This window comes from Daldinia decipiens (assembly GCF_022478715.1).
Source record: "Daldinia decipiens strain CBS 113046 unplaced genomic scaffold F4813scaffold_18, whole genome shotgun sequence".
Classification (NCBI taxonomy): Eukaryota; Fungi; Ascomycota; class Sordariomycetes; order Xylariales; family Hypoxylaceae; genus Daldinia; species Daldinia decipiens.
In genome coordinates this window covers 639,699-664,440 of record NW_026054561.1, presented here as the reverse complement: position 1 = coordinate 664,440, position 24,742 = coordinate 639,699, and the positions used below count along the sequence as shown (strand labels likewise).

The window sequence follows — 24,742 nt, the reverse complement described above, 5'->3', positions numbered from 1 at the left end:
TATTTAGTTGTTTCTTGAATATGCTTTCCATAAGAGAATACTGTATTGCAAACTAAAAAATACGAAAATGTCACGGTTCTCATCTATAATAGACACCTAAGGTTTAATATCAGGATAGAGCACATACACACCCTAAGGTTATATATAATATCAATGTTATATTTGATCTACGAGTGAAACAAAGTTTGACGAAAAATGTTAACTTTACATGAGTAAAAAATAAAAATAAACCGAGAACCGTCTGAAAAGCAGATACTTGGACGAATATGGCAATTTAGAAAACTGTATATAAAAAGGGGAATATAAGCTAAAAGACAAAGGAGATTTTACAATGTGATTATTTTTAGCGACGAGCTAGACAACGAAAAGCAAAAGCACAACTCGAAGAAGATTGTGTTAGCATCTAGCGCACATGGTACTTTCGTGATGTCTCAACTCGGAGGGCTGTGCAAGCCGCTAAACATGACGGTAAACATAGTACAACACACGATGCAAATATAGTCATATTGTGGATAATGACAGACTGTGGGATAAAACCATTTAGTCAACACCGGCGGGCTTTAGCCCACCAAGTATAAAGGAGGTTATTATAGGCAACCCGCTAAACATGTACATTAAGTCTCGGTAGCTCTCATGTCTATTCGCCACATCAGCAGCGGCTATCCACATAGTATACTACTACGTATAGGCGCTACCTACTTTAGAATCTATCGTTACGTATGTACTGTACATAGGAGCTTGTTGGCGGTCACTATACTCGAAAACTATTTATTTGGACCAAACCATCGCCTTTTTAGGTGAAGAACCGGAGAGCTCATTGCTCGAGCTATCGTTTACCCCTCTTCCATGAAGAACTCTACTCTCCTCAACTTGTGTCATTTTGTCTTACAAACAGTCCTCGAAAATGTATGACGTTGGTTCAAAGTCCGTGAGTTTTAGACGGGATCATTGATATTGTTGATCTACCGGCGGAGATCCGGGAGATCCCCGAGGAGTCTGATCTTTTCGTCTATCGACCACCGTGAAGATGGCGTCACCTAGTATCTAACTAGCCATAATGTCTCTCTATTGCTTTTCACGTAAGGGCCAAACGCGACATGTGGCAAGTAACTAGGTTAGATTCCTATTTTTGTGACTCAGAGGGCTGCGAAGCGAAGATGCCCAAACAACACGATACCTACATATCCACCCACGCACTTGGTAAGACGATATAAGCGAATGCTCTGAGGTCGAATAATACCTTGGTCTCTAGACGTGACCCCTCAATTTATGGGAACGGGCTTGAAGCGGCGTCGACGACAGAGGAGAAATGAAGGGTTGGAAATTAGCGTGGCACCAGTCAATTGCGTCGCTAAAGATGCTAATGCAGCCCAGAGAGCCGTTAAGACCAAATGCGCCTGAAGATACAGAATGGAGCCGGTGCTGTAGAACTGCCCGATTTCACGGCGGAGGAAAACCATCCTCGTATACTTGCGGAAGTGATGCAAACGAAGGAAGGGAGCTTTCTATCTCCATTTGTACCTCCACAGAAGTTGTACGTGGCACGTAATGTTGAGGCTTACGTGGAAGAAGCTTAAAGCTGAACGTTGCGGCTACAAAATAGCGTTTCTTCATACGCTGGTCCAACTTAAAATTCTATTTTATAAGTTACACCACATAACCCTAACACACATGCGCCCAATGAAGAATGTGGGTTCAACTTAGGGTATACATACGAGGGTAATTGCTTGCGAACGTCCTTTTTTAGTAGTTCACATTGCGTAAAATGGGGTAGCGGACTTTTAAATCATGTATGTATGTGGCGCATATTTCCCTATCGGCAGTTTGAAGCTATTTTAGAACAGAGGATTGGATGGTACGTTGGAGTAGTCTTTTCTTAATGCTGGTGGACAACAATGGGGAACAGGGAATAGGGAATAGACAATTAAGTATAGGTCCCTGTCGTTAATATTGTGAGGAGACTCGTTGCACTGTTATCAATCTATCCAATCTATGTCATCTCTACCTTAGGTACCTAGGTAATCTCTAATCTTGATGCCCCGCGATTGGGGGGGGTGCTGGATAGAAAAAGACGATTAGATTAGGTACATAGATTCATGATAAGAGAATAAAATAAAGACGAGTGTCGGATCTCGGAAAGCGTTATTTTGACGAACGGGTAGATCCTCTTTACAAGACACTCGGACTCCAATATTCTCTGCCGCTGCCACGGACGTTGTTAGTGTTACATGAGTGGAGGACCCCGAAACATTAATAGACAAAATAATGGTTAGGTACATAACCTAACCTAACCTAAACCCTAACTGACATAATACCTTAAGTTAGGTCTTAAGTTATTAGGTTAGCCATAATGCGATTGACAAACGCCCAACTGTCAAACCTGTCAAACTCGAGTGATACAATTCGCGCGAACTTGAGTCAAATCAACATTGACTGAGACTGCGGCGGCAGTGCCGAGACTCTTGTTTGCAATCTGTCGCGGAAAGTCTAGAAGGATACCTAATTCGTAATACGGATGCGGTGCGACCTGGGAAAATCATGATTTACCCCGGACTCTCCTTGTGGTGATTAAACGGTTATAGGTAGACATCGGTAATTTTGAGGGGGGGGGGGGGGGCTGATGAGGTCCTACCGCGAGTTGGGGTTATCACATATCGATTTAATCTTATTTTTTTTATTTTTTTTATTTTTAAAGTATTAATCTTATGCTGCAAAAAAAACAAGCTGCTTACATTTGCGGTTGTGGTTGTGGTTCGCAGTTGCGGCACGTGTGGACTAGAGCGAAGATGCCGCATGTGCATGTGATGATGTGAGATGATCTTAAAAAAAGAAGCAAAAGGAATAACAATTATATGGCCCAAGCTTTTTCAACAGGGGACCCTGAAGTTGGGGGAGTTGCATCCAACCCTCCGCCCTCCAACCCTCCAACTCTTCTAACGCCTCCAACTGTGCATGAATCTCAATAATGAGATCATAATAATTGATCCGTCGTATTAAGATTATTGTTTACTTTTTGACTATTTGTTTATTTCCCTTCCTGGCCAATATTATCTCTTGGGCCGTATATCTCTTACAACCTAAAAGACGCTTAATAAGGGGAAATGTGACGGGTTTCGGCAAGGTGATCAGTCCTAGAATTCTCCGACCCTAACTCGTAAGACAAGTGGGAGAAAAAATAAAAAGAGGAAAAGGGGAAAATAGGAGAGGCTACGATGAATGGTCCCTATTGATGGCTGGCGCCGTGTCTGAACAATCCGACGATGCGAGCTGATAACTGGTGGGGGTTGTTTGAGGCTACAGCTAACGTCGCCTGCAGCTGGGGGTGGCTGCAGATGGGCAGGGCGGGATGACATTGGTACCTAGCACGGGTACCTTTGTAGGGTAGGATAAGGGTAGGGTTCCGGATCAGCGCGCGCATCAGTTGACAGGATATCCATGTGGCTATGTACATATTATATTTTAGCTACTATGTATTTTCCTGTCCACAAGATCGGGCAGTCAAACAGGAAATACATAGTACACCAAATAATTATTATTGCATGAGCTGGGACCTCATGTTAAACAATGGAATTTAAGTCAATACAGGGCGGACACGAGGAGGCGGCCCACCAACTTCATGTTGATTACTTCCAACGCGTGCATTATTCATGAATGTACATATATGACTTGAGTAACCTCACTAGCAATATTGAAGAAGGAAAAACTTCCTAACCTTGGAAGCTATTAATTAGAAAGGGGGAATGCATCTGCAGTTTTAATATAGAAATTCCCGAGGTCAAAAGAAGGCGGTCAGCAAACAATGAATACCTTAAGGTAGGCGCGTAGGTTGTAGGTAAGGCAGGTGTTGAGGGTATTACGGAAGGTACCTATTGTACAATACAACAGTAGGTCAGTACATAGGTACTTATTACTTATTAGTGCAAAGTATATAGTATCATCCCGGCATGACGCACGGTCTCGATTGTGACAAGGATCAAGGACGTACCTGCTTAGTGGCGTACCTGCCTCCACACGCGCGTCACGAAATAAACAAAACGCGCTTTTCACAACCCCAACTACCCTTGTTTAGTTTAGTCTCTGTCCTTCTGCTGCACGATTTAGTGAACTCTAGGGAACGACAAGTACTGTACTTTCCGCTTGGCGACGTGCCGACCGCTCCTTTTCTAATAGGTAGTCTAAATCTCCAGATCCAACCTCCCGTTAACTCCTCCCCCCATCTCCATCTTTTTCGTCGCATTCGCCACAATCAACCAGTTGATCTGTCAGGAGTTGCGCGCGCCTACTTACATACCTGCATACTTACATACTTTTTACCGTGGGACTCATCTACTGCCGCTCGTCCTCTCCTTCTCGACGCTTCTCCCATATCCAATAGCCTATGCCCAATAGCTCAGTTCGACATTGCGCCGGACCAGACTGAATGGCGGTTTCCTGTATACTTTGTGTGTGACTGCTGGGAGAATTGCGAACCGAGAACCGAGAATCTCAGTATTCGGCAAGAAAGCGAGAAGAGATATCAAGGGAAGGAAGTGGTGAATCGATAGTCTCACCTCGAACCCCCAAAACTTGTCCTAGAATGAAGCGTTGAAGAAACGTCTTCATAACCCCCCTTGCTTGGTCTAGCATTCCACATGTCCTGGACTGATTAGTAGTACTGCTCTTTGCATTCCTGACCTACAAAGCATATATCCTAACTAGTGGGTTATACGATTATCTCCGTTGTTGCTGGTTGCAGTATCTAAATCGGAACCACTGTCCTAGTTCCGTTGACGCGACTCTCCTTGACGGCATACCCTCAACTTATCAGCTCCTCGTCTCCATCGTCAACCTGCTTGTCGTCAACTACTTCGTCGCCGACGTCTATATAGACAAAATAATATTTTCGACAGGTTTTGCCAGTGCATTGTCACATGATTGCGAACTGGCAAAATGTCAAATAGTGGTGGTACTCTGACTCTGCCTTCACCAACTCATCCACATCACCACCATGTGGATGTGCAAGCAGGCCTAAGGACATTAAGGCGCTCACTTTCACGCTCACCCTCAAAATTTTCTCTTGTTCGAACTACATCCCAGAGCAGTTCTGACGCGAGCTCCCCTTCGTCCCCGTGCATTAGACGCGTTCAACCCCAATATTTCGGACAGAACACTCCCATTAATTCGTCTCCCGGAAACCAGCCGCATACCCAGTCACCACTTGCAACACCTTTCCGGCCGAGTGTTAAATTATCATTGCGATCCGCAAAATCGACGAAGAGTCCCGCTTCAGCTTCATCAAACAAAACAATTTCTCGGCATCGCACATCACCAAGAAGCCCATCTAGAAGGGCATTATCCCAAGCTTCTGCCTCTGGCAATTCATATCCGCCTTTAACGCCAACTCCGCTACTTGAACCAGCCCTCTCCGGACAGGAAAATATAAATATTTTCTATACCCGTAGCCCGGGACCGCGCAAAGCTGCTGAGAGAACCGCAAATCGGCATAGTGTGCATCTCGATATGACCGGATCTTCGCAGTTTGGTACGTCGCGTTTTGGCGACGCAAACAACAATACCACTATGACTTCTGTCACAAGCCCGCTGAAGCGAAGCGACGCGACTATGAACCTTGACCAAACCCTCACGGGAAGCCCGAAACCCAAACGTCGCAGTTATGGTCCGACAAATTTGGGTGTCGACTTCAATGTCTATGATCATGGTCCTGGCTCTCCAAACGCTGAAACTCAAGATGACCCCTCTCGCGAATATGATTGGACAGGCTCTATATCTCCTAATGTTTCTGAGCCGTTGGCATCTTTAGCATCTCATGCTGCGATACGTAGGGCTGGATCTCTTCGAAAGTCCACTCTTCAGCAGCGAGAGCGAACATCATGGGGCAAGCGCCATGCAGCTCAGCAATTATCTCAGAGCTCCGGCGAAGCTACTACCCCTCAACGAGAGCGAACCTCGTGGGGAAGACGAGGCGCACCGCAGTTAGCCCAATCTCCCAATGAGACCACCACGCCTAATGGGAAGAACCGGCCACGATTGTCTCTTGATCACTTCATGCCTCCCCCTCCTCGAGAGAGTCCGTTCAATACGCCAGCTCCGCTGCCGAATCCTTCTATGCATATGCTTAACCAGCAGGCCCAACAACCGCAGCAGCCACATCCATTGTCCCGTACTATGACGACATCGTCTTCTAACTCAAGTCTATCTAACGACTCACCTACACATTTTCAAGTCCCGGTTGCTGAAAAATCGAGGGCGCCTATGAACTTCTCCAAGAGCTTGCCAATTGGTACTGTTCGTCCGCAACATTACAAGCCAAGCCATGGCATTGCAAGTATTTCTACTCCCGACTACAAGCACGAGAGGCCATATGAAGGAGCTTTCGCATCTACCGGCTTAGTATCAAAGATGGTTCGCGATCCGGAGCAAGTTCCTTCTGGTAGCGCATATGGAGCTGTTCCCGACACGCCTTGTAAGAAGCCTCCTAGTGGTTTTGCCACCTATCCGCCGCTTCCTATGACTGGCAATGCCAAAGCTAGAGGTAGACACATCAAACATACCTTCGGCTTTCCGTCAAGTCCCTTCGATTCGGTAACACCGAACCGCCCTGCGAACCCCTTCAGCGAGCAGTCCCGCCCTGTGCTCTTCGGTGGATTTTCTAACCATTCTCGAAGAGAAAGTTTACTCAGCTTGTACAGCGATGATGGACGAAGCCCTTCTGGAAAACTTGGCGGTAGCGAGTCTAGTAACGATGGAGATTTACCGCCGACGCCCACAAAGCAGCAGACCGCGCCGCGAAGTACAAGCGGATTAAGCCGACTGTCTACCGAAAGCCCCACGGCTAATCGCCGCCTTCCTGCGTTCGGAACCAGCGCAGCTTTGCAGCAAGACTCTGGCGTTAGCTGTAAGTATCACCTACCAAAGCGATCCTGCAATGGCGGAAAAGGCAGAGAGAATATCACCCCTATCAAAGGTGTCTTCGACCTGCCCACCCCTGCTATTCAGGAGACGCAATCCAACACCTGTCTCTCTTTACCTTCGTTTAGTCGATCTCGAGCTCAGCGTGGTTTGTTTTCTTCGCCTGCGCGGCTTGAGACTCACTCGATGATGACTCCTCTCGTGAAGTCCCCTTCCCAAGTTCAATTTGCTAAGAGTAGCCCCGTGATTACAGCGAGTCCTTTGGAGCGACTGGAATTTGCAGAGAAAGCATCTCCCCGGACCCCCCAGGGAAGCTTTGCTCCTCTTGATGCAAGTCGTCTGTCGATCTCTAACGCGAACGACGGCTTTTTGTTCCCCGGAACTGGCGATAGAAATTCACCTTTCCCGCCCGCAACCCCGACAACACGACATGAGAATGTCCCGGCATTCTTTGAACGACGCGCTATTACCCCTATCAATGGTATGCCTTCTCACGACTTGGATGAGGGGCTCATGTCGCGTTTTGGAAAGGTTGAATTTATAGGCAAGGGTGAATTTTCACAAGTGTACAAAGTCACCGAAGCCGCCCAGTCTGCAAGAACGGTTCAACCTGGCTTCTTCAGTACCCCTACGCACCGAACAGCTTCTCCCCCGCCTACTAAGGTGTATGCAGTCAAGAAGCTCACCCTTCCGATCCAAGGCAATAAGGATCGAGCCCTTCGATTCCGCGAAGTATCTGTTTTGGAAACCTTGAAAGGCTGCGATCATGTCCTGCAGCTCGTTAACAGCTGGGAAGACAGCAGCTGTCTCTATATTCAGACAGAGTATTGCGAAGAGGGCAGCCTTCATGCGTTCTTGTCTTTTGTCGGCTTGAAGGGACGACTTGATGATTTCAGAATCTGGAAGATTATGCTTGAGATTGGCAAGGTACGTACGGAGCAGATGAATGTATGGGGAGCGACTAACATATTGTAGGGTTTGAAACATATTCACGATGCTGGCTATATCCACCTGGATTTGAAACCTGCCAACATCTTTATCAACTTTGAAGGCACCTTGAAGATTGGTGATTTCGGTCTAACGACGGCTTTGCCGATAGAGAAGGGACCTGATCTAGAGGGAGATCGCGAATACTTAGCGCCCGAGGCTCTTCGAGGAGAAATTGGCAAGCCTACCGATATGTTTTCCTTCGGTCTGATCATGCTAGAAATTGCAGCCAATGTCAAATTGCCTGAGAATGGGACAACTTGGGCTGGGTTGAGAGAGGGCGACTTCTCCGAAGTTCCTACCCTTACTCAAGACGCAGGCGCGATCACGCGGGATGCTAATGGCATGCCGCTTGATGACAGTGATCGCAGCGTTGGTCTATTTGGAGATGATCGTGCCACGCCTGCTGGGCGCCGCAACTACAACTTCCGAAATATCACGCGCCAATCGGCAGACATTTTCGGCCTGGGTCGCAAGAGCGAACTACAGCATCCTCCCGATTTCATGAAGGACCCTGATCACCCTAACTCCCTCGATGTAGTTGTGAAGTTGATGCTCACGCCGGATCCCATGATGCGTCCTACAGTTTCGCAATTGCTTGACCTTGAAGCAGCAAATTGGGTCGCATCACGTCAACGAGCTGCCGCGACAGTCTTTGAAGGAAATTGGGGCCCTGCGGATGAAGTGTCGGTTCCCATCTCACTGGATACGGAGATGACCGACGTCTAAACGTCTTGCTCGAACCCTTTGATTGATTTCACAGGACTAGCCGAATCTTGCTCGACCTGGCATAGAACTGGATATGGAGTTGCATTTGCCATAGTGGTGGGTGCTGTTTTGCCTTACGTATATCGGCCTGACTTGGCTGGATATGTAGAGGCTGTCATAAAGTTTCTGGCGTTTGACCCAGGGATATTCGAGCACAACTGGAGATGGATGACGTGCCTAAGTTTTGCGTCTTGAACGATGCACAATTTGGTTCTACTTCGAGCCACAATTGCGATACGATATTTATACTGTATTTGCTTTGGCGAATGCAGTAGTGTTTTTGACCATCATTGGTCTTTGGTACAGGTGTTCCTACGGTTGGGAGGGCATGTGTCAACCTTGATATACCATCAGGGGATTGATTTCTTTGGTCCTGGACTGTCATCCGTCGAATATTTCCCGCAACTCTTCAAGCGACTAGGTCTCGAGGAGCGATATATCGTGGACATCATAGTCAGATCTTTCGGACCAAAGCTTTGCAACGGTGGCGTTTTCTTTTCGGCGGAGGCGAGCAGTTTTTTCTTTCCTTTGTGATTTTTGATGAGTTGACTGTTTTCAACAAGTTATCCACTTCGACATAACGGTATGGAAAGGGAAAAAATGGACACGGCCGTAATGAAACGGGCATTCGGAGGGGCGTCTTTTGCTAGACTCGGCTTCGCACCAGTGTAAATATAGAAACGGAAAAAATTGTGCTTAGAGAGATCAGCTCACCCAGACTAACTGGATCGTCATCTCGAGAGGACAAGGAGGATTGATCGGACGTCCTCGGTTTTTACGAAACCCGTATGAATGACGATATGCTATGATTTGCTCATGAGCTTCTTGATCGCGATTCGATTCTGTGGTGTGATAGTTTATGGTGGATGTGATTTGTTTCTTTTGTCGACGGTAGTTGAAGTTAATAGGTTCGCGCAGTACCCTTCAATACCCAATAATAACTCGCTTGCCTTTCCAAATAACTGGTCTGGAAATGGAGAAGAATGAGTAGGAGACTCGAGTGATGTTTATATGTTTTGATAAGTCCGAAATAGGATGGATGTTTGTTTGGAGCTATGAACTTCTCCGCCTGCTAGTCCATCCCAAGGTTACCGCCAGTAAGGTTACCCAGGCACATAAAAGTTTTTGACACCTAGCCTACCTAACCTACATGTAAGTAGTCTCACAGTACGGAGCATGTTTCTAACTGGTTGCCTCTTAGTCACTGACATGCGTCCTCATTCATCGCCTAGTTACCTGTAACTATCAACTATCTATCTATAAGCATCATGCGGTATGCCCCCCTCCCCGTGGCGCCTCAAAACCTTGCCAGACCCGCTTGCCAGCCGGATAAGCAATCCCTCTAGAATCATTGGGGGGTCTTGTTATTTATCCCCCTACATACCTAGGTAATCATTATAATGCCACGCCCGGCCTAAGAAAAACACCTTTTCGTCTTTACGATGCAGCGAATAGCCTCTCGGCTGATAGGAATATCCCTGGAACTAACTTCGGACGCATGGGAAGTGCCTCGATGATACGAGGACACACATACAACTATTCGGCGAAGGTTATTTCAAAACCACAAGGCCGGGCTGTTTTGCAAGTTTTATAAGAGACACAAGCGCCTCATACCTAAGCACGACATAAAATTCATCCAAGACTCATTACTGGACACTAAAACTCCTATTCACCCCTTAGTCGCCTTCCTAGCCCCGACCCCAACTCCCATCTCAGCATCTTTCTCGACATCCTTCCCACCACCACCACCACTCTTACCCGACTGTGCTGTACCCGGCGCAGCAGGCGTGCCCTTGGGTTTACGGCGCACGGGCTGATAAACATCGTTAAAATTCATTGCGACACCAAGGAAGCGCAAGTCGACGTCGGCTTGATAGGCCAGGTCGCCGAGCAGGATCTGGAGCTTCGCGCGGAAGCGGTCGCCTAGGTGTCGCAGACGCTCTCTCAGTGCCGGGAACTCGCTGTGCGGACCCCCTGGGATGGGGGCGGAATCGTCGGGGGGGATCGTGTGCCGGAGATCGGCTTCCTGCCGTTGGGTGAAGTCCGACACGGACCACGAGTATAGCCCATCGACACAGTCGCGGTACGCGAGCATTGTGCGCAGCAGCTCGCCCAGCTGGATCATGTAGCTGTTGTCGTCTTCTTCGGCGGGGGCCGGGGCGGTGCCGGCGGCGGAAGTGGAAGCGGAGGCGGCGGTACCGGCATTTGAACCGACGAAGCGTCGGCGACGGACGCCTAGAAGACCCTTGTGGGTAATAGAATTAAGGTAATTAGAATGGGCAGTGATGACGTCGTCGAGGGTAGCGTCCTCCTTGTGTAGCTTTTCCTGGAGCTCGGTCCAGGAGCTCTCAATAACCTCGAAGAGGATGTAGTACTGGAGCTGGCCGACGAAGTGGACCATCTCGGCAAGGAAGCCGCGGGTAGTCTTCCAGGCCTGGCGGACGGCTGGGTGATCAGCCTGCAGGACGCCGCGGGAGCCGGTGGTGACCTTGCGCCAGGTGGATGAGAGGGCGAACTCGACGCGCTTGATGCGCCATAGGAAGTTGAACACTTTAAGGTACTGCCGGTTGCCCCAGTCGGACACGACCACGTCGACTGGGGCATCGATCTTGTATTCGAGCGTGAAGCAATCCCAGCCTATGTTACCGTGGGAGAGCTGTAGCATACGTGCGTCGAGGCGGCGCAAAACCTCAGGGGAGTCGTACTGCGCATTGGACCCGCGGATAGCGTGCTCGAGCTGTGCTGTCAGAGTGTGTCTGTATTGGGCGCCGGCTGGACGATCGAGGTTCGCAGCGAGCGACTCCATCAGCAGGGCGATAAAGTCGCCCTGTCCGAGGAGAACATAGCTCTTCAGCGCTTGAAGATGTTCAAAAAGATGGAATTTGTTAGTCATGAGATGCAGTAATCGGCGCATTGTAGTTTTATATGCCTCGTCGATCCATGTTTCCAAGGTGGCCGTGTCGCCGTATCGAAGCTCCCTAGAAGATTCCTTGGAGTATGACTCGACCCACTGGGCGTCACCGCAGCTGTTGTGGATGAAGTTCAGAGATTTGCCAATGAGAAAGACCTTCTCAGAGAACTCGCTCGTGATAATGGAAGGGACCATGTCTGCTGCCAATATGTATTTATCCTCCCAAACATTAGTAGATCCCGACTTGCCCTTGGGCATGGCTTCTACCGACTGCTCTTGCACGAAGAACTCGAGATACGGATCCGAGAGTTCTCCATTGTATATCCATTGTCTTAATATGCCATAGAAAGGACGAGTAATAGGCATTAGGAGTCGCTCGGCGAATGCGCCTACTATGGGATCGCCGTGCGATGAGGATAATGAATGGATCAGGGTGATGAGCTGGCCTCCTTTCTTGCTTTTAGATTCTTCAGCAATCATACTCATGAGTCGTAGACCCATGGTTGCTTCACGAGTCCATACAACGCAACGCTTCAACGTCACACCAGCCTTTCCAATACCACTTCGTGGAGCATTTTCGTCAATGGTAGACAATGCACGTCGGATTTGACCTTCTAGCGTTGCTACGAGCGTTAAGTACGAGCGTAACTCGTTGCTTATAGCTGCGCGGAGACTTTGGCCTAGGAGACCCTTTGCGGGTGTCTTGACGAATTCTTCGAGAGTGCGGTAGAGCAGTGAGGGTTCGGCGAGAGTGTGAAGAAGTCCAATTAGGGGTGGTGGAAGAGTAGCAGGCAGCTTGAGGGAGTCATCTTTGCCGAATGGGAGGGTAGTCGAGGAAAGACCCTGGAGAGTATAAGGTAGATCTCGTAGGAGAGTAGGCTCTGAAGGATCGATATCGCAATAGTTATCAGCTAGTAGCTTGGATTTTATAGCAACATCTCTCTTGGCAGGGCCTGGAGTCTCTTCTCTTCCACCCCTAGCACGTCTATAATCACTGGCAGTCGAGGGCCGCTGAGAATCGCTATCGTGTGACTTCATATCTTTTGGATTTTTGAGTACGTCTCGAAGCTCAGTGGGATGGTACTCGTCCGAACTCTGCTCGTTCCTATACAATCCGGAACTTTCTTGATTGGAAGGACCACCCAGACCTGATTCTTCTCTTTCCTCTCGTTTCCTCCGCTTGGCCTGCTCCTGCTGAAATTCGGCAAAGGCGACTGGATCTGGTTCAGTTGGATCGGGCGAGTCGGCCAATTGATAGAGGAGGTATAGTATAGCCCATTTTTGGGTTAGTACAGGCAGCGCCAGCAACCTCGAGTAAAGATTGGAGTAGCGTAAAGCCTGGCTCGGGTTCGTTTGAACCAACCTTCGTCTAATAAGTTCGGATGCATGATTCTGGTCGGCTAAGGGAGGTGGTCGCGGTCTAGTTAAGGATAATGTTAATTGCTTGCTCTTATGATGATATATAGGCTATTCTTACTGATTTAGCTGTTGTCTAATCTCGTCGAAATATAAGTCATGTCTCTGCTGTGCATCTTCGTCGCTCAAGCGTGGATCGTCTGGTATAAGTTGTGAAATTAAGCGGTTGATGCTAAGATCAACACGCTTCGTCCGGTCCTGATTTGACCCGGACATTGTGTCATTTTGAAATACTGTGTGTTAAAGAAATCGAAGCACGAGGGATGCTAGTTCATAAGATATAGCTATGAGAGGTATAAATATGGAAAACCTAAGATGATGTATTGTAGAATATAAGTATACTAACCTAACCTACATATGTGCATAGGTAGGTAGTTAGGTACTTAAAATGCACGCGACGCGACGGAAGACCTGATGAACTCTACCTAGGTCCATAGGTATGCTATTAGTTAGGTAGGTAGGTATGTACCTACCACCTACCACCTACCTAAGGTTTGGTGGAGGGGCTTATTGAAGCTTGTGTCCTGGTAACACACATGTGCAGCCAGGTAACAGCTAGCTTAAGCGCTATCCGTTGTTTAGGTATTCCGTAGTAAAGTTTGAGGTACTTATTTCTCACATAAACTAAGGCCTAATACGCCTAATTCCTCGCTACCACCAAGTAACTTATACATCAAAGTTTCCCCCATGCAAATCCACCGTAACCCCGGAATCCCAATCAAAAAGGCGTCCCCTCTGAGTGAGTAGCACCACTCGACGCTGCTTTCCAATCTAGACGACATCCCAAACCTCCCGCTTAATGGCTACCAGAAAGACGGCGCATTTTCCATCAAATACCGGCGTCTCCTATACATTTTTTTATCATTTCAAAATTGGTATTCGGATCGCATCAATCTGCTGCACTCGATGAACGGGGTTTAAACCCTTTTTCGGGCTGTGCTGTGCTCATAGCTCGATCGCGACATCCCGCGCATAATCCGCCCAACACCGCGCTTTGCCGTATCACCAACTATCAACATTTCCGAATTGAGCTGTTAGAATCGATAATCATCGCGCTACCCGCACAACGCAACAACGCACGACGCCATTCTACCTACCCGACATCCCCGATCTCCCCGACCCTCCAACATGCCCGACATAGATCCTGCGGCTCTGAGCCGTTCATCTGTTAGCCTTTCCACCCCGACTCTCAAATCAATAACAGTTTCCGCGCCTTCTACTCAGAAAGTGACCAAAACTAGCCAAATTATCCCCGCCCGCATCGATCTCGAACCTCTATATACTGCTCTTAAATCGGCAATTGGGAATGAACAATGGAACACGTACAAAGAATCAACCACCCAGTTTATACTAGGTGAGTCTTTGTTAGCTTTGCCTTGCCTTGCCTGCATATATCTTACCCGTATTATAGGACGCTTGAATCAGACAGAGTATTCCGAACGTATCGATCATATACTATCCAATGGCGACAAAACTCATCTCCACAACCAGCTTCTTGCTGCTATATACGGGAATCTCACGAGGGAAATGCCAGACCAAGGAGTTGCGCCCTGGGTTTCTGCAAATGACAAACCCACCACCAATGTCGGCGCCAAGCCTGTGACTGGAGATGCCGCCGAACGAAGGCTAAAAGGAGAAGTCATGCAACTTCCGAGTCGCGATCGAAGACGTATAAAGGAACTTACTCAGAATGACGTGAGTGAAATTGTCACGGTGCGCTACAGGTTTACGAGGGCTAATAAGTTGCTATACAGTTTGACCCCTTTGAATCTTTGGCAGCTGTGTTTTCGGAACATCACCGAAGCAGAATAGCTCGCGTACCGGACATACCTCAAAGTGCCAATGCCAATGACTTGAACAAAATGAGTAAGCGAACCTCCTCCAATTGAAACTGGACCCAATTTTTCTCATCACAAATACAGATTGGGATCTCGAGATTCGCAAACGATTTGCACAACCCCTGGCAGTGGAGTCGGGCGAATTTCCGGATATAACAAGCATTGAATCAAAGATGCTTCCTATCTGCTACGAAGCAGGACTTGTTAACGGCCATTCTTCGGATGCTACACAATTCATGACCGTTGCCGCCGAGACCTTCATCAAGGAATTTCTTTCGACAGTATTCACTAGGACGAGGAGCAATGGGCCTGGCGATTCTGGGAGTGCTGGGTTCGGTTCCGGGGCCAACTGGATTCAAACCCACAAGTATCGCCGCCAACTAAGACGAGAAGAGTCAGCCTTTTCTAGAGGAGAGTTGTCCAGAGACAAGAGCGGGCTCCTACCCATCGAAGCTAAAGCTGCTAGCGAACGATCCCCGCTAAGTATGGCCGATTTACGACTCGCTCTAGAAATAGGTGACTGCGGCATCAGTTCGTTCCCTATCATCAGGAAGTCAGTCATATACAATTATAGGGATGGCGAACTCGAAAATTACAACAACTATACCTGGCTCCACGGCCAAAAACCCAGAGATTTTGAAGATTCAGCCGTTAATGGTACCGGTCAGCATGGCCCTATGAATGGCGGTGCCTACCCGGAACCAATGGACATAGACGAAGAGCCGATAGTATGGGAGGGTGCAAATAACGAGGATACGTCGATGCTAGACAGTGTTTTGGACTCATGCCTCTCAGTCCCTTAGGAAGGGGAGGAGGCTGCCGAAACATCGTTAGCGGAAAACATCTAGGATGCCGTTGGCCCTTGGTGTTTTCTGCGTGCATCATAGGAATCACCTCATAATGGTCAGTCATATATACAGCGGCAAAAACAGCTTGCCTGCTCTCTTGGAGTTGGCACATTTACGTCACTTGAAATCATTCAACCCCTTAGGGCAAGGGGTTTTGCATCAGCATAGGGGTTAGGGGCGTTGATTTTGTATTGCATTTTTGTTTGGCGTGTATGAACATTGAAAATGAGGGTGAGAAGCGTGGTCGGCCTTGGCGTTACTCTCTGGTGGATATGTACTCTATTGCAGCGATACCCCCTACGCCATGGCAGGAATACTGTCCGAGTTCTTGTAAGATCATTTCGCACGATGGATAGAGTTGAGAAGGTCTAATTGGAGACAATAATGTGGCCTGTAATAGTATATAGGTACCTAGGTTAGGTAGGTACGTAGGTACGATTGGCCCAAAACACGGGAAGCCGAAAAATAATAAATTCAGCAATCCGAATATGTGAAAATAGGGTATTAATGTCACAACTGAAGCCAACCGTTTCGCGATTCGAAAGCCCCACATATACACGGATTACTGCATATCTATTTGTAAATGGACCGCGAAATTCGACGCGAAAGACGCGTTTTATCAAAGCGCGTACAAGGGGGGAGCTACAGTATGAAAGTAATTAAACCCTCCAGCCCCCACTTACAACTTCCATCTAACATACAAACACAAGTTAGTTACATTATCAAACTTACCATTATATTCTTAATTCTCGATATAATGTCTTTTTGAGATTATTTTATCATTTATCATCAACTGCATCTCATTGTTCAGGCATTGTTATTTCAAATGGCATCTACTCGGTCACCATCGCCGGCCGAGGGCGTATCTGCCCCTACGTCACCGCAATTATCGCCTCGGTCTAAGATCAAGGCCCTATTAGCCACCGTAAATGATGCGGATTCAGATGACGAATCTAGCCCTGCGATAGACGCAAACACTTTGTCCAAGTCTACTAATAAGGACATTATTGCGAATACCAAAGTACAAACCCTGCCAAATGCAGAGGAAGATAGTGATGATGAAGAAGAGATTGTTCGACCCCGAGGACGGCTCGCTGCGCGAATGAGAGCAGAGGACGTAGATACGACAAATAACACCACACACAGAAGCTCAATTGAACCAACACCATCACACACTGCCTCGGCGAATCGCAACGAGGAAAGTAGGGAAGCGGCAAATGCAGACGATGATGACGATGAAGATGTCGCTACTCTACCACGTAGGCGTCTGGCTAGGCCCATTCGAAGCTCTACCCCAGAAGTTACAGCAGATGCCGAAATACCCTCCTCACCAGGCCTCTTTGTTACACCAGCCCCGGAGACACCAATGGTACACCGGCAACCTGGAGCCAGAGCAGAATCCGACACAGATGATGAGTTGCCGGAAAACTTAGGGAAGAGTGAACGCTTCCTAGCCTTAGTAGCCAGGAAGCGGCAAGAGAGACTTGCCAGGGAAGCTGAAGAAGAGCGCAAGCGAAATGAGCATGCCGAGCGAATAGGCCAACAAATCCCTACCGAATCGGATATCGACGATGTATCTGATGTCACAGACGATGATGGTGGTCGCAAACTCACCCAGGAAGTTTCCCGTCCCGCTCGCAAGGCTAGCAAAAAGGCTTTAGAAGAGATGAACCGCGAAACGCAACGATTAAGTCGAAGCATGCAACTTGCTCACGAAGCGAAGACGAAGAAAAAGATCACGAAAGCTTCTCTATTCGAACGCTTCAATTTCAGGACTGAGGCAGTGTCTACTGAAACCAAGCCAATAAGCTCAAGTAGACCAACAACACCTGGCTCGACACAACAGACGGATGTTGATATGGTAGATGCTGGAACTCCACCTAGTTCTCCACCTCTTGCTCCGAAGGTCATAGAAACCCATCCTGCTACACCTGCAGCACCGAATACTCGCATAGATCCAGACGACGTATTCGGGGATGACGGTGAGTTGCCTAGCTTAGAAATTGCTTTGGCACAAGCCAAAAAAGACAAGGGTAAAGGCAAGGCTGTTGACGCCACCGACCAGCCCACTCAGATCGAAGGGGCCACAGTGGGTAAACCAAAGCGTCAAATCCGAGTCAAGCTACCTCCAATGCAAGCAAACCTTGTCACAATAGATTCTGACGACGAACTTGAAATTACCAAGCCGAAGAAGGGAAGAATGGATGTGATATTCGACAAGCTTCCCGAGAAGAAAACACAGGAATCTAAGTCTATGGATGTGCTGCGCCGCTTAGCTCATCTCTCTTCTCCCCCGAAGGAAACATCAAGGGGCCGCAGGACTAAACCTTCTATGACCCCTGCTGAATTACAAATGTCTCTACAGCAGCGCGCTAGAGCACAGGCTAAGTTAGAACGCGAGCGACGTCTCGAGTTTCTCAAATCCAAAGGTATCGCCGTACAAACCGAGGAAGAGCGCCAACGGGAAAGAGAGCAGGTCGAAGACATTGTTGCCCGAGCTCGACAAGAGGTCGAAGAAATCATGCAGAAAGAACGTGAGGACGCGAAAAAGGCACGTAAAGAGAGTAAGAAGAACGGTGAAAACGATCCTCTAGCTTGGGACGATAGTGACGACGATAGCTTTGAGGACAGTGGAGAGGAGGATCCTGCCGAGATTGAGCTTTCCGGATCGGAGGAAGAAAACGAAGGAGAAGACGAGGAGATGGACGATGACGACGACGATAATGAGAATGAGGATAAGCCCACAACAAATTCTATATTTGAGGATGAGGCAGAGGAAGATGGGGAGTCTGAGGTGGAGAGCACGCCGAAGCCCACTACAAATGCTACAAATGTAGCCTCTGATGATGAAGCCGATGTCGAGCTCCCGCCTGCGAGATTCCGCCGGCCAAAGAAGCACGTTCATATCGTCTCAGATGATGAGGAGGAGGATGTTGAAGCAACTCCAAAGCCTAAGACTCACCACCCCAAATCTCCATCAGCCACCAACTCCTCTCCCAAGATTCCTACGTCTGTCCTACGCTCAGCTAGGAAGACATTTATTCCCGGGCTCCCTGTTCCCGCGGCTGGGCCTGCAGGCCTTGGGCTTACCCAGATATTCGCAGGTACAATGGATGACAGTCAACCTGAGCCAGCCAGCGGATCTCCACAGAAGTTTATGCCCAGTCTTGATAGCTTCCCCGACTCCCAGTTTTCCGCAACAGCAGGCCAATCTCAGGATAACACAGTTCTCGACAGCCAAAAGTTGGATAACATAGATACCCAAGCACGTGAAACACAGACACAAGGTGTCCAGTTACACTTCTCGCAGTCGCAAGTCCACGGCTTCGATACCTTAATGCAAATGGACGGGACGCAAATGTCAGAGCTCCTTGAGCCAACCCAGGATGGGGGCTTCGAGGACTTCTCTCCGCTCAAGCAACGGTTTGTTGACGCGCCAGGATCTACAGTCGACACCGTATTATTAGGTGGGACCCCTGAATTCGAAAAAATCCAAGAGTCTCCTCTTGTTAGGAGGGGTAAGTTAAGACGAAGGGGCGATAGTATAGCCTCAATTTCTACCTTAACGTCAACGACAAATATTCCTGCGAGTCCTAGCGCTGCCCTTAGCGCCCTACCTATAGACGCCAAGGTAGATGCGAGTGCGTTCAGATTAATGGAAAAGGCAGCTAGGAGGAAGAAGCGCATGCAAGAGAAGTTTGACAGGAAAAAGAGCAAGGCCAATGAGATGGTTGAGGAGCAAGCTGAGGAATCTGAGGATGAGTATGCCGGACTTGGTGGGGCCGACGGTGAAGACTCGAGCGAAGAGGATGAGGAGCTCGTCAAAGAAATGATAGACGACGTTACTAGCAACGATGCTGACGCTACTAAGCTAGCTGGTTTCTTTGCGTAAGTAATACTTTCCGATAGGCAATAGAAAAAATGCTAACGATACTATAGTGATCGAGAACGAGCAGCCGATGCAGCCCAGGTCGACAAACTGTTCCGAGATATCACAACCGGTATGCTACGCAAGCGGCGCCGTGGCGGTGACAATAACGACTTCGATCTATCGGATTCTGATGATGGGGGCGAGGCTCGGCGTCGTATGAAGCGGCGACAGTTTGCCAAGATGCAGAAGGCCCTATTTGCAGACGAGCGTATCGGAAAGATCGCTGAAAACCCGCGCAACGCAGCGTTCCTCAAGAGCATAGAGGACAGGAACAGCGACGACGAGTGGGATTTCGCTGAGAACTTTGCAGATGGAGCTCCCGACAGCGCAGATAGCGATAGTCAAAGTCACAGCCAGGGGCAGGATGTGTCAGCAGCAGAACAATCGATCCCGAACAGTCAACCTACGAACGGGGATCGCAAGCGCACGCACGCGGATGATCACGTAGCACGCCCGCCCCCGAACGCGCGACGCACTAGAGGAGGCGTTCGTCCCTCATCAATCACCGATGTCCGCAGGGAATTATCTGACTTACTTGACGAACCCAACGGTTCTGCCATGTCGATCATCCCCGCCACAGAAATAGGATCTGACGGTGAGGACGAGGAGCGTCCGACTACGTCTTCATCTAACAAAGAGAACCGACGCTCAGAAGTCTCAGTCGTCGATCGCATCAAGCTCAAGCGTGATTCTTCATCCTTATCTACAACTAGCAACGGTGCAGCGGGCTCATCACGCCTCGCATTTGCGGCTCCATCAGCATCAGGTAGCAGTGGTCTATTCAAGGTACCAGCGCTACTGAGACGAGCGACAACGAATTCGCTCATCTCAAATTCCTCGACTAGCACGACGAGTAGTAGTAGTGCCCCTACGGCTGCTGCTAGTCTAGCGGGAGGAGATGATGGTAAGCTCCTGAAGAAGACGGCGGGTAAGCGCTCTGGAATCAACTACTTTGCGCGAGAGAATGAGCGTCGGGCTGCAGTAGCAGAGGCCGAAAAGAGGCGCGAGGCGAAGAAGTGGAAAGGTGTTGAGGGCAGGGGTAAAGTCGTTGGTGGATTGTTCGGTGGTGGAAAATTCGAGTAAGCAGAGTGATCTTACATTCATAGGGTGTTGCATGGGATGCTTTTTAAGGGATAGGTTGCATGGCGTTGGCGTCTAGGATCGCTCGTTAGGTTAGAGGCGTGACCGGATTGGTATGACGATGCGTACGTGCTTTCGTATATTGACTTAACCTAGGAGGTCATGTTAGTGAAATATATCTAACATGGTTAATCATAAGAATGCCCCTTTTTGTGCTATATTCCTTAGGTACCTAGTTACGAAGCTCCGAAAAGGGGGGAGACTTAACATTTAGGTACCTTAGGTAAGCATAGGTACCAGGTAATCGGTATCGTTTGCCGAAGTTTGACCGTTACGTCATTACGGTACCTAAATCTCACATTTCTTCATTCTTCATTCTTCATTCTATCATCACAAGTTGCCGTTAAAACAACCCTTAAGTTTTCATATGAAATCCAACCGTACAATGAATGTATAATAGCAATACGATTCTTCCATGAATTATTTGACCCCAAAAGACCCGAGACAAATTTCTATCAATAATGGAAAGCCTACCGTCTAAAAATCTTAGGTCCCTCATTCGTATAGAGGGGCTACGCTACGCTGCGCCAATGTAACATTAATGAGGATATCTTGAGGGTTCATTGACGAATTATTTGTCTGATTGATCATGGCACCACCACCGGCTGTAGGTTCTAAGCCAGGTAGATGGTTATATCGTAATTTACTAACTACACTAGACCCCCACACCGCATCGGTTCCTAGTGCCGAAGAGGTCGCAGTCTAGGAATGAGACACCTAAACCATACCAGAGCGGCGGACAGCAGTTCCATGCCACGCCGCGGTTCTCACTTTATTCGACACCTAGAGGACAGGGGGCAGGAGGCGAAGGCTCATCGCTTCGCCCGTCTTCCAGTATTCCCACACCCGCTCCCGCTCCCGCTCCCGCTTCCGCTTCCGCTTCCGCTAGGATCGGAGCCGGGACTTACTATCGGCCCACTCCACGCACTACTGATCCTATCAACGATATCTTTGATAGCTCTCCACCTTTCCCTGGAGAGCAGCAACCGAGCGGCGGTAGTGGCGGTAATCATCGCGATCCCATCGAAGTTCTTGACGTAGACGTAGATGTAGACACAGACGTCGACGCTGTGCCGGAGTCCTCACCGGTGCGAGAATTCGGCGACACCCATGACGAAAGTAGCGAAGACGAGGAAGATATACCAAGCCGGTCTTCCAAGCGCCGACGCATTTCCATATCCTCTTCCGACTTCAGCAGTAATACCCACGACTCTGCACAGCACGAGATCGATGATGAAAATGACAGTAACTGCGATTATGATAACGACAACAACGAAAATGAGGACACCATCATGCTGGAGTATCCACCATCGTCCTCGCCCACTCATGACCAGGCAGATTCCGATACTCCAGAACCCTCTCTTCCCAGACCCTCTACCTCCGCCCAGCAACCCACCTTCCAGAAAGCACCACGTTTCAAACCCATCGAAGCGCCGGAAGGCGGGATCCGCTACGGGGATCCGCTCCCCGATGCCTTCTCGCCGCGCCGCCGGGGCGCGAAGTACATACCCGGCGGCCTGGCGGCCTCGGTGCGCGACTGGTTCGTCGACGTATGGGCCGGCGCGGCGCAGAAGCGCGACGGGGAGGGGGAGTGGATTGCTCGGATCTTGGTGGATGGGGTACAAGGGTCAGCGGGCATGACGCTGGTTACCGGGCGGTACGTTGTGTGGGAGGATGGCGAGCCGAGCGTGGCCGATGAAAGGGATGCGAGAAATGCGAGGGTCGTGCTTGCGGGGAGTCAGAGGCTGGTGGGGCTGGAAAGGGGGCTGGAGGCGCGGCCTGGCTCGGTGGTGGGTGTAGGCAGACCGAATTGGGAGGTCGTGGTCCCGGGACAGGGGCGCTGGGGTGTGGTTTGTGAGTGGGCTGTTTTGAGGTGAGGTTTTGGGGACTTGGGTTAAGGTGTGATCTATGTGCTGGGGTCAGAACTTCTGTGAAGACGATATGATACTATTGAATCCGGCTAGGTACCATTTCATGGTGGTTGTCCTATGGTGACGGCGGGATGTTACGTTGTGATTGTATCGTAGATTCAGTAGCTATATGTAAGTGAATAGGTACGTAGGCATATTCCATCCCGTAGGCCATGAAATAAGCTAGTTAGAAAGGGTTAAGCTATCACGTCTTTGTTCTACTAGTAGCAATGTGCTGAAGGGGAATGACTTCCTATCACTTACTTACTCGGTGCTCGTTAGGCTTGTAAAACGATGAAACATCGATAAGAGGTTAACAATTTCAATATAGTATTGTGTGAATTAATGTATTACTCCTTTCAAAATGCATTCCGCAAAGAGAACGTGCCATAATCTCGATTATACCATATGAACAACCTATTATTATTCTGCCTTTGAAAAGGAGACCATGCTTTTAGATGGCCAAAACAATCGGATTGTTTTCAGTATAACTTAATCATAGTACCTAGCTGAATGCATACCTACCTGTTATGATATATCATTTTGATAGATAGGTAGGTAATTACCTATATTGCAGCAGTGTTTTATATATAAATCAGCATCTCAACTATTAATTTCCGTGTCCAGAATCTCCCATCATCATCTTAATATCGATTTGACTCTTCAACTGCTTAATTGATCACAGTACGACTCATCATCGTCTCTGTCGAAAATGCCTTCTCTCAATATTCTCAAACTGCCGTATTTCACTCCCGAGAAGCAGCTACCTGCTCCTCTCCCTGATCCCGAATTCCTTCGGGAAGACCAGTATCCACTCGATATTCTTAGAGGAGTTCGCATCGGTAACCATTATGTAGCCAGGTATGGACTCGACCCAGTGGCCGGCCCTCTCGAGGCCGTAAACATGCTCATTGTAAGTAAATATACAAAGATCCCCATCCCGACTTTATACGCGGCCTACTGGCACGAGCACCAGGGCATCCGGAGCTTTGTTATGGTCACGGAATACGTCCCAGGACACACCATCAGGGAACACGCCGGCAACGACGCAGACCGCCTAAAACCGCTGGTCCCTTCCATCACCGAGCAGCTCCGCTGCGCTCTCTCGCAGCTGCGGCGCATCCCGCACGCCGGCTTCTACGGCCCCGTAGGCGACGATCCGGCGCTGCGCTCCAAACAGTTCCGGTCTGCGACCGAGGTGCGGAACGCGCGTTTCGACGAGTACATACCGGAGTATCGTGGCGAGCCCGACGACCTGTCGAGGCGGTACACGAAGAGGCGGGCGGCTGCCAAAAAGCAGTTCTGCATGGGCCTGTCTACCGGCGACGCGCCGGTCTTCACGCACGGCCGGCTGGACATGTGGGCGATCAAGGTGCGGCTGGACGGCAACATTTGCATTACTAGGTGGGGCTCTGCTGGGTTCTACCCGCCCGAGTTTGAGTATATGCGAGCTGAGAGTATGGGCGAGGGTTGTGAGGTGTGGAAGGATATCCTAGCTGCTTTCCCCGAAAACGCTTCCGACGAGCGGTACGACTTGATCGAGAATATATTCCACGAGTATGAGGATATGATGGAGATTAAGCATGAACTTATGTTGAAGGAGTTTGACGAAATGGGGTTGTCTTGTTGAGTTTAGATATACTTTATATGTGATGGTGATGATGATGATGATGATGGCTTCGATTATTTATCAACTTCGTATTGATTCCTGGGCGATAAATTAACTAAAGATTAAAAAAACAATAATAATAAGAGTATAAAATAGGAACAGGATAGTAACCCCACTAGGTTAGGACTCTTTCTACTATGGAAGTGACGTTGACCTTTTGACCGGTTCTTGCCTAACACAATCTAAGAACTTTCAGGTAAGGAACTTACCTTCCTCTAGACTTACCTTCCTCTAGCCACTATCGTTTATTCCCATGTCTTAATTCTTCTAGCTGAAACACCTTCCACCTTCCATATGTCCTTTTACACTCTTCATTTATGCCCCTACTGTTATAGAGATCCAATAGGAAACAAATCTTGGCATCGTTTCTCCTCCCACTTATACGACTTGCTTGGATTTAACACGGGGGCCTATG

General features: G+C 48.7%; 6 protein-coding genes across 6 annotated transcripts; 5 read left to right on the top strand and 1 right to left on the bottom strand.

The window, feature by feature from the left end:
• Nucleotides 1-4,929: 4,929 nt before the first annotated feature.
• F4813DRAFT_396513 (uncharacterized protein) lies at nt 4,930-9,327 on the top strand (the record flags this gene model as incomplete). The annotated part of the gene is made up of 2 exons (XM_049247834.1): nt 4,930-7,836; nt 7,885-9,327. The coding sequence occupies 2 exons, from the start codon at nt 4,930-4,932 to the stop codon at nt 8,623-8,625; spliced, it is 3,648 nt and encodes a 1,215-aa protein (XP_049099331.1). The 3' UTR covers nt 8,626-9,327.
• Nucleotides 9,328-9,866: 539 nt separating this feature from the next.
• On the bottom strand, nt 9,867-13,414 carry F4813DRAFT_361162 (Spc98 family-domain-containing protein). The gene is made up of 2 exons (XM_049243506.1): nt 13,053-13,414; nt 9,867-12,995 (listed from the first exon to the last, which is right to left on the bottom strand). The coding sequence occupies exons 1-2, from the start codon at nt 13,205-13,207 to the stop codon at nt 10,334-10,336; spliced, it is 2,817 nt and encodes a 938-aa protein (XP_049099330.1). The 5' UTR covers nt 13,208-13,414; the 3' UTR covers nt 9,867-10,333.
• Nucleotides 13,415-16,348, top strand: F4813DRAFT_361161 (transcriptional regulator of RNA polII, SAGA, subunit-domain-containing protein). Its single transcript, XM_049243505.1, has 4 exons — nt 13,415-14,345; nt 14,403-14,686; nt 14,746-14,857; nt 14,914-16,348. The coding sequence occupies exons 1-4, from the start codon at nt 14,120-14,122 to the stop codon at nt 15,630-15,632; spliced, it is 1,341 nt and encodes a 446-aa protein (XP_049099329.1). The 5' UTR covers nt 13,415-14,119; the 3' UTR covers nt 15,633-16,348.
• F4813DRAFT_361158 (MRC1-like domain-containing protein) lies at nt 16,349-21,063 on the top strand. Its single transcript, XM_049243504.1, has 2 exons — nt 16,349-19,565; nt 19,617-21,063. The coding sequence occupies exons 1-2, from the start codon at nt 16,504-16,506 to the stop codon at nt 20,689-20,691; spliced, it is 4,137 nt and encodes a 1,378-aa protein (XP_049099328.1). The 5' UTR covers nt 16,349-16,503; the 3' UTR covers nt 20,692-21,063.
• On the top strand, nt 21,051-22,929 carry F4813DRAFT_86971 (uncharacterized protein). The gene is made up of 2 exons (XM_049248984.1): nt 21,051-21,355; nt 21,408-22,929. The coding sequence occupies exons 1-2, from the start codon at nt 21,338-21,340 to the stop codon at nt 22,623-22,625; spliced, it is 1,236 nt and encodes a 411-aa protein (XP_049099327.1). The 5' UTR covers nt 21,051-21,337; the 3' UTR covers nt 22,626-22,929.
• A 337-nt stretch (nt 22,930-23,266) lies between these two features.
• On the top strand, nt 23,267-24,423 carry F4813DRAFT_361155 (uncharacterized protein). The gene has a single exon (XM_049243503.1). The coding sequence runs from the start codon at nt 23,371-23,373 to the stop codon at nt 24,286-24,288; it is 918 nt and encodes a 305-aa protein (XP_049099326.1). The 5' UTR covers nt 23,267-23,370; the 3' UTR covers nt 24,289-24,423.
• The last annotated feature ends 319 nt before the right edge of the window (nt 24,424-24,742 follow it).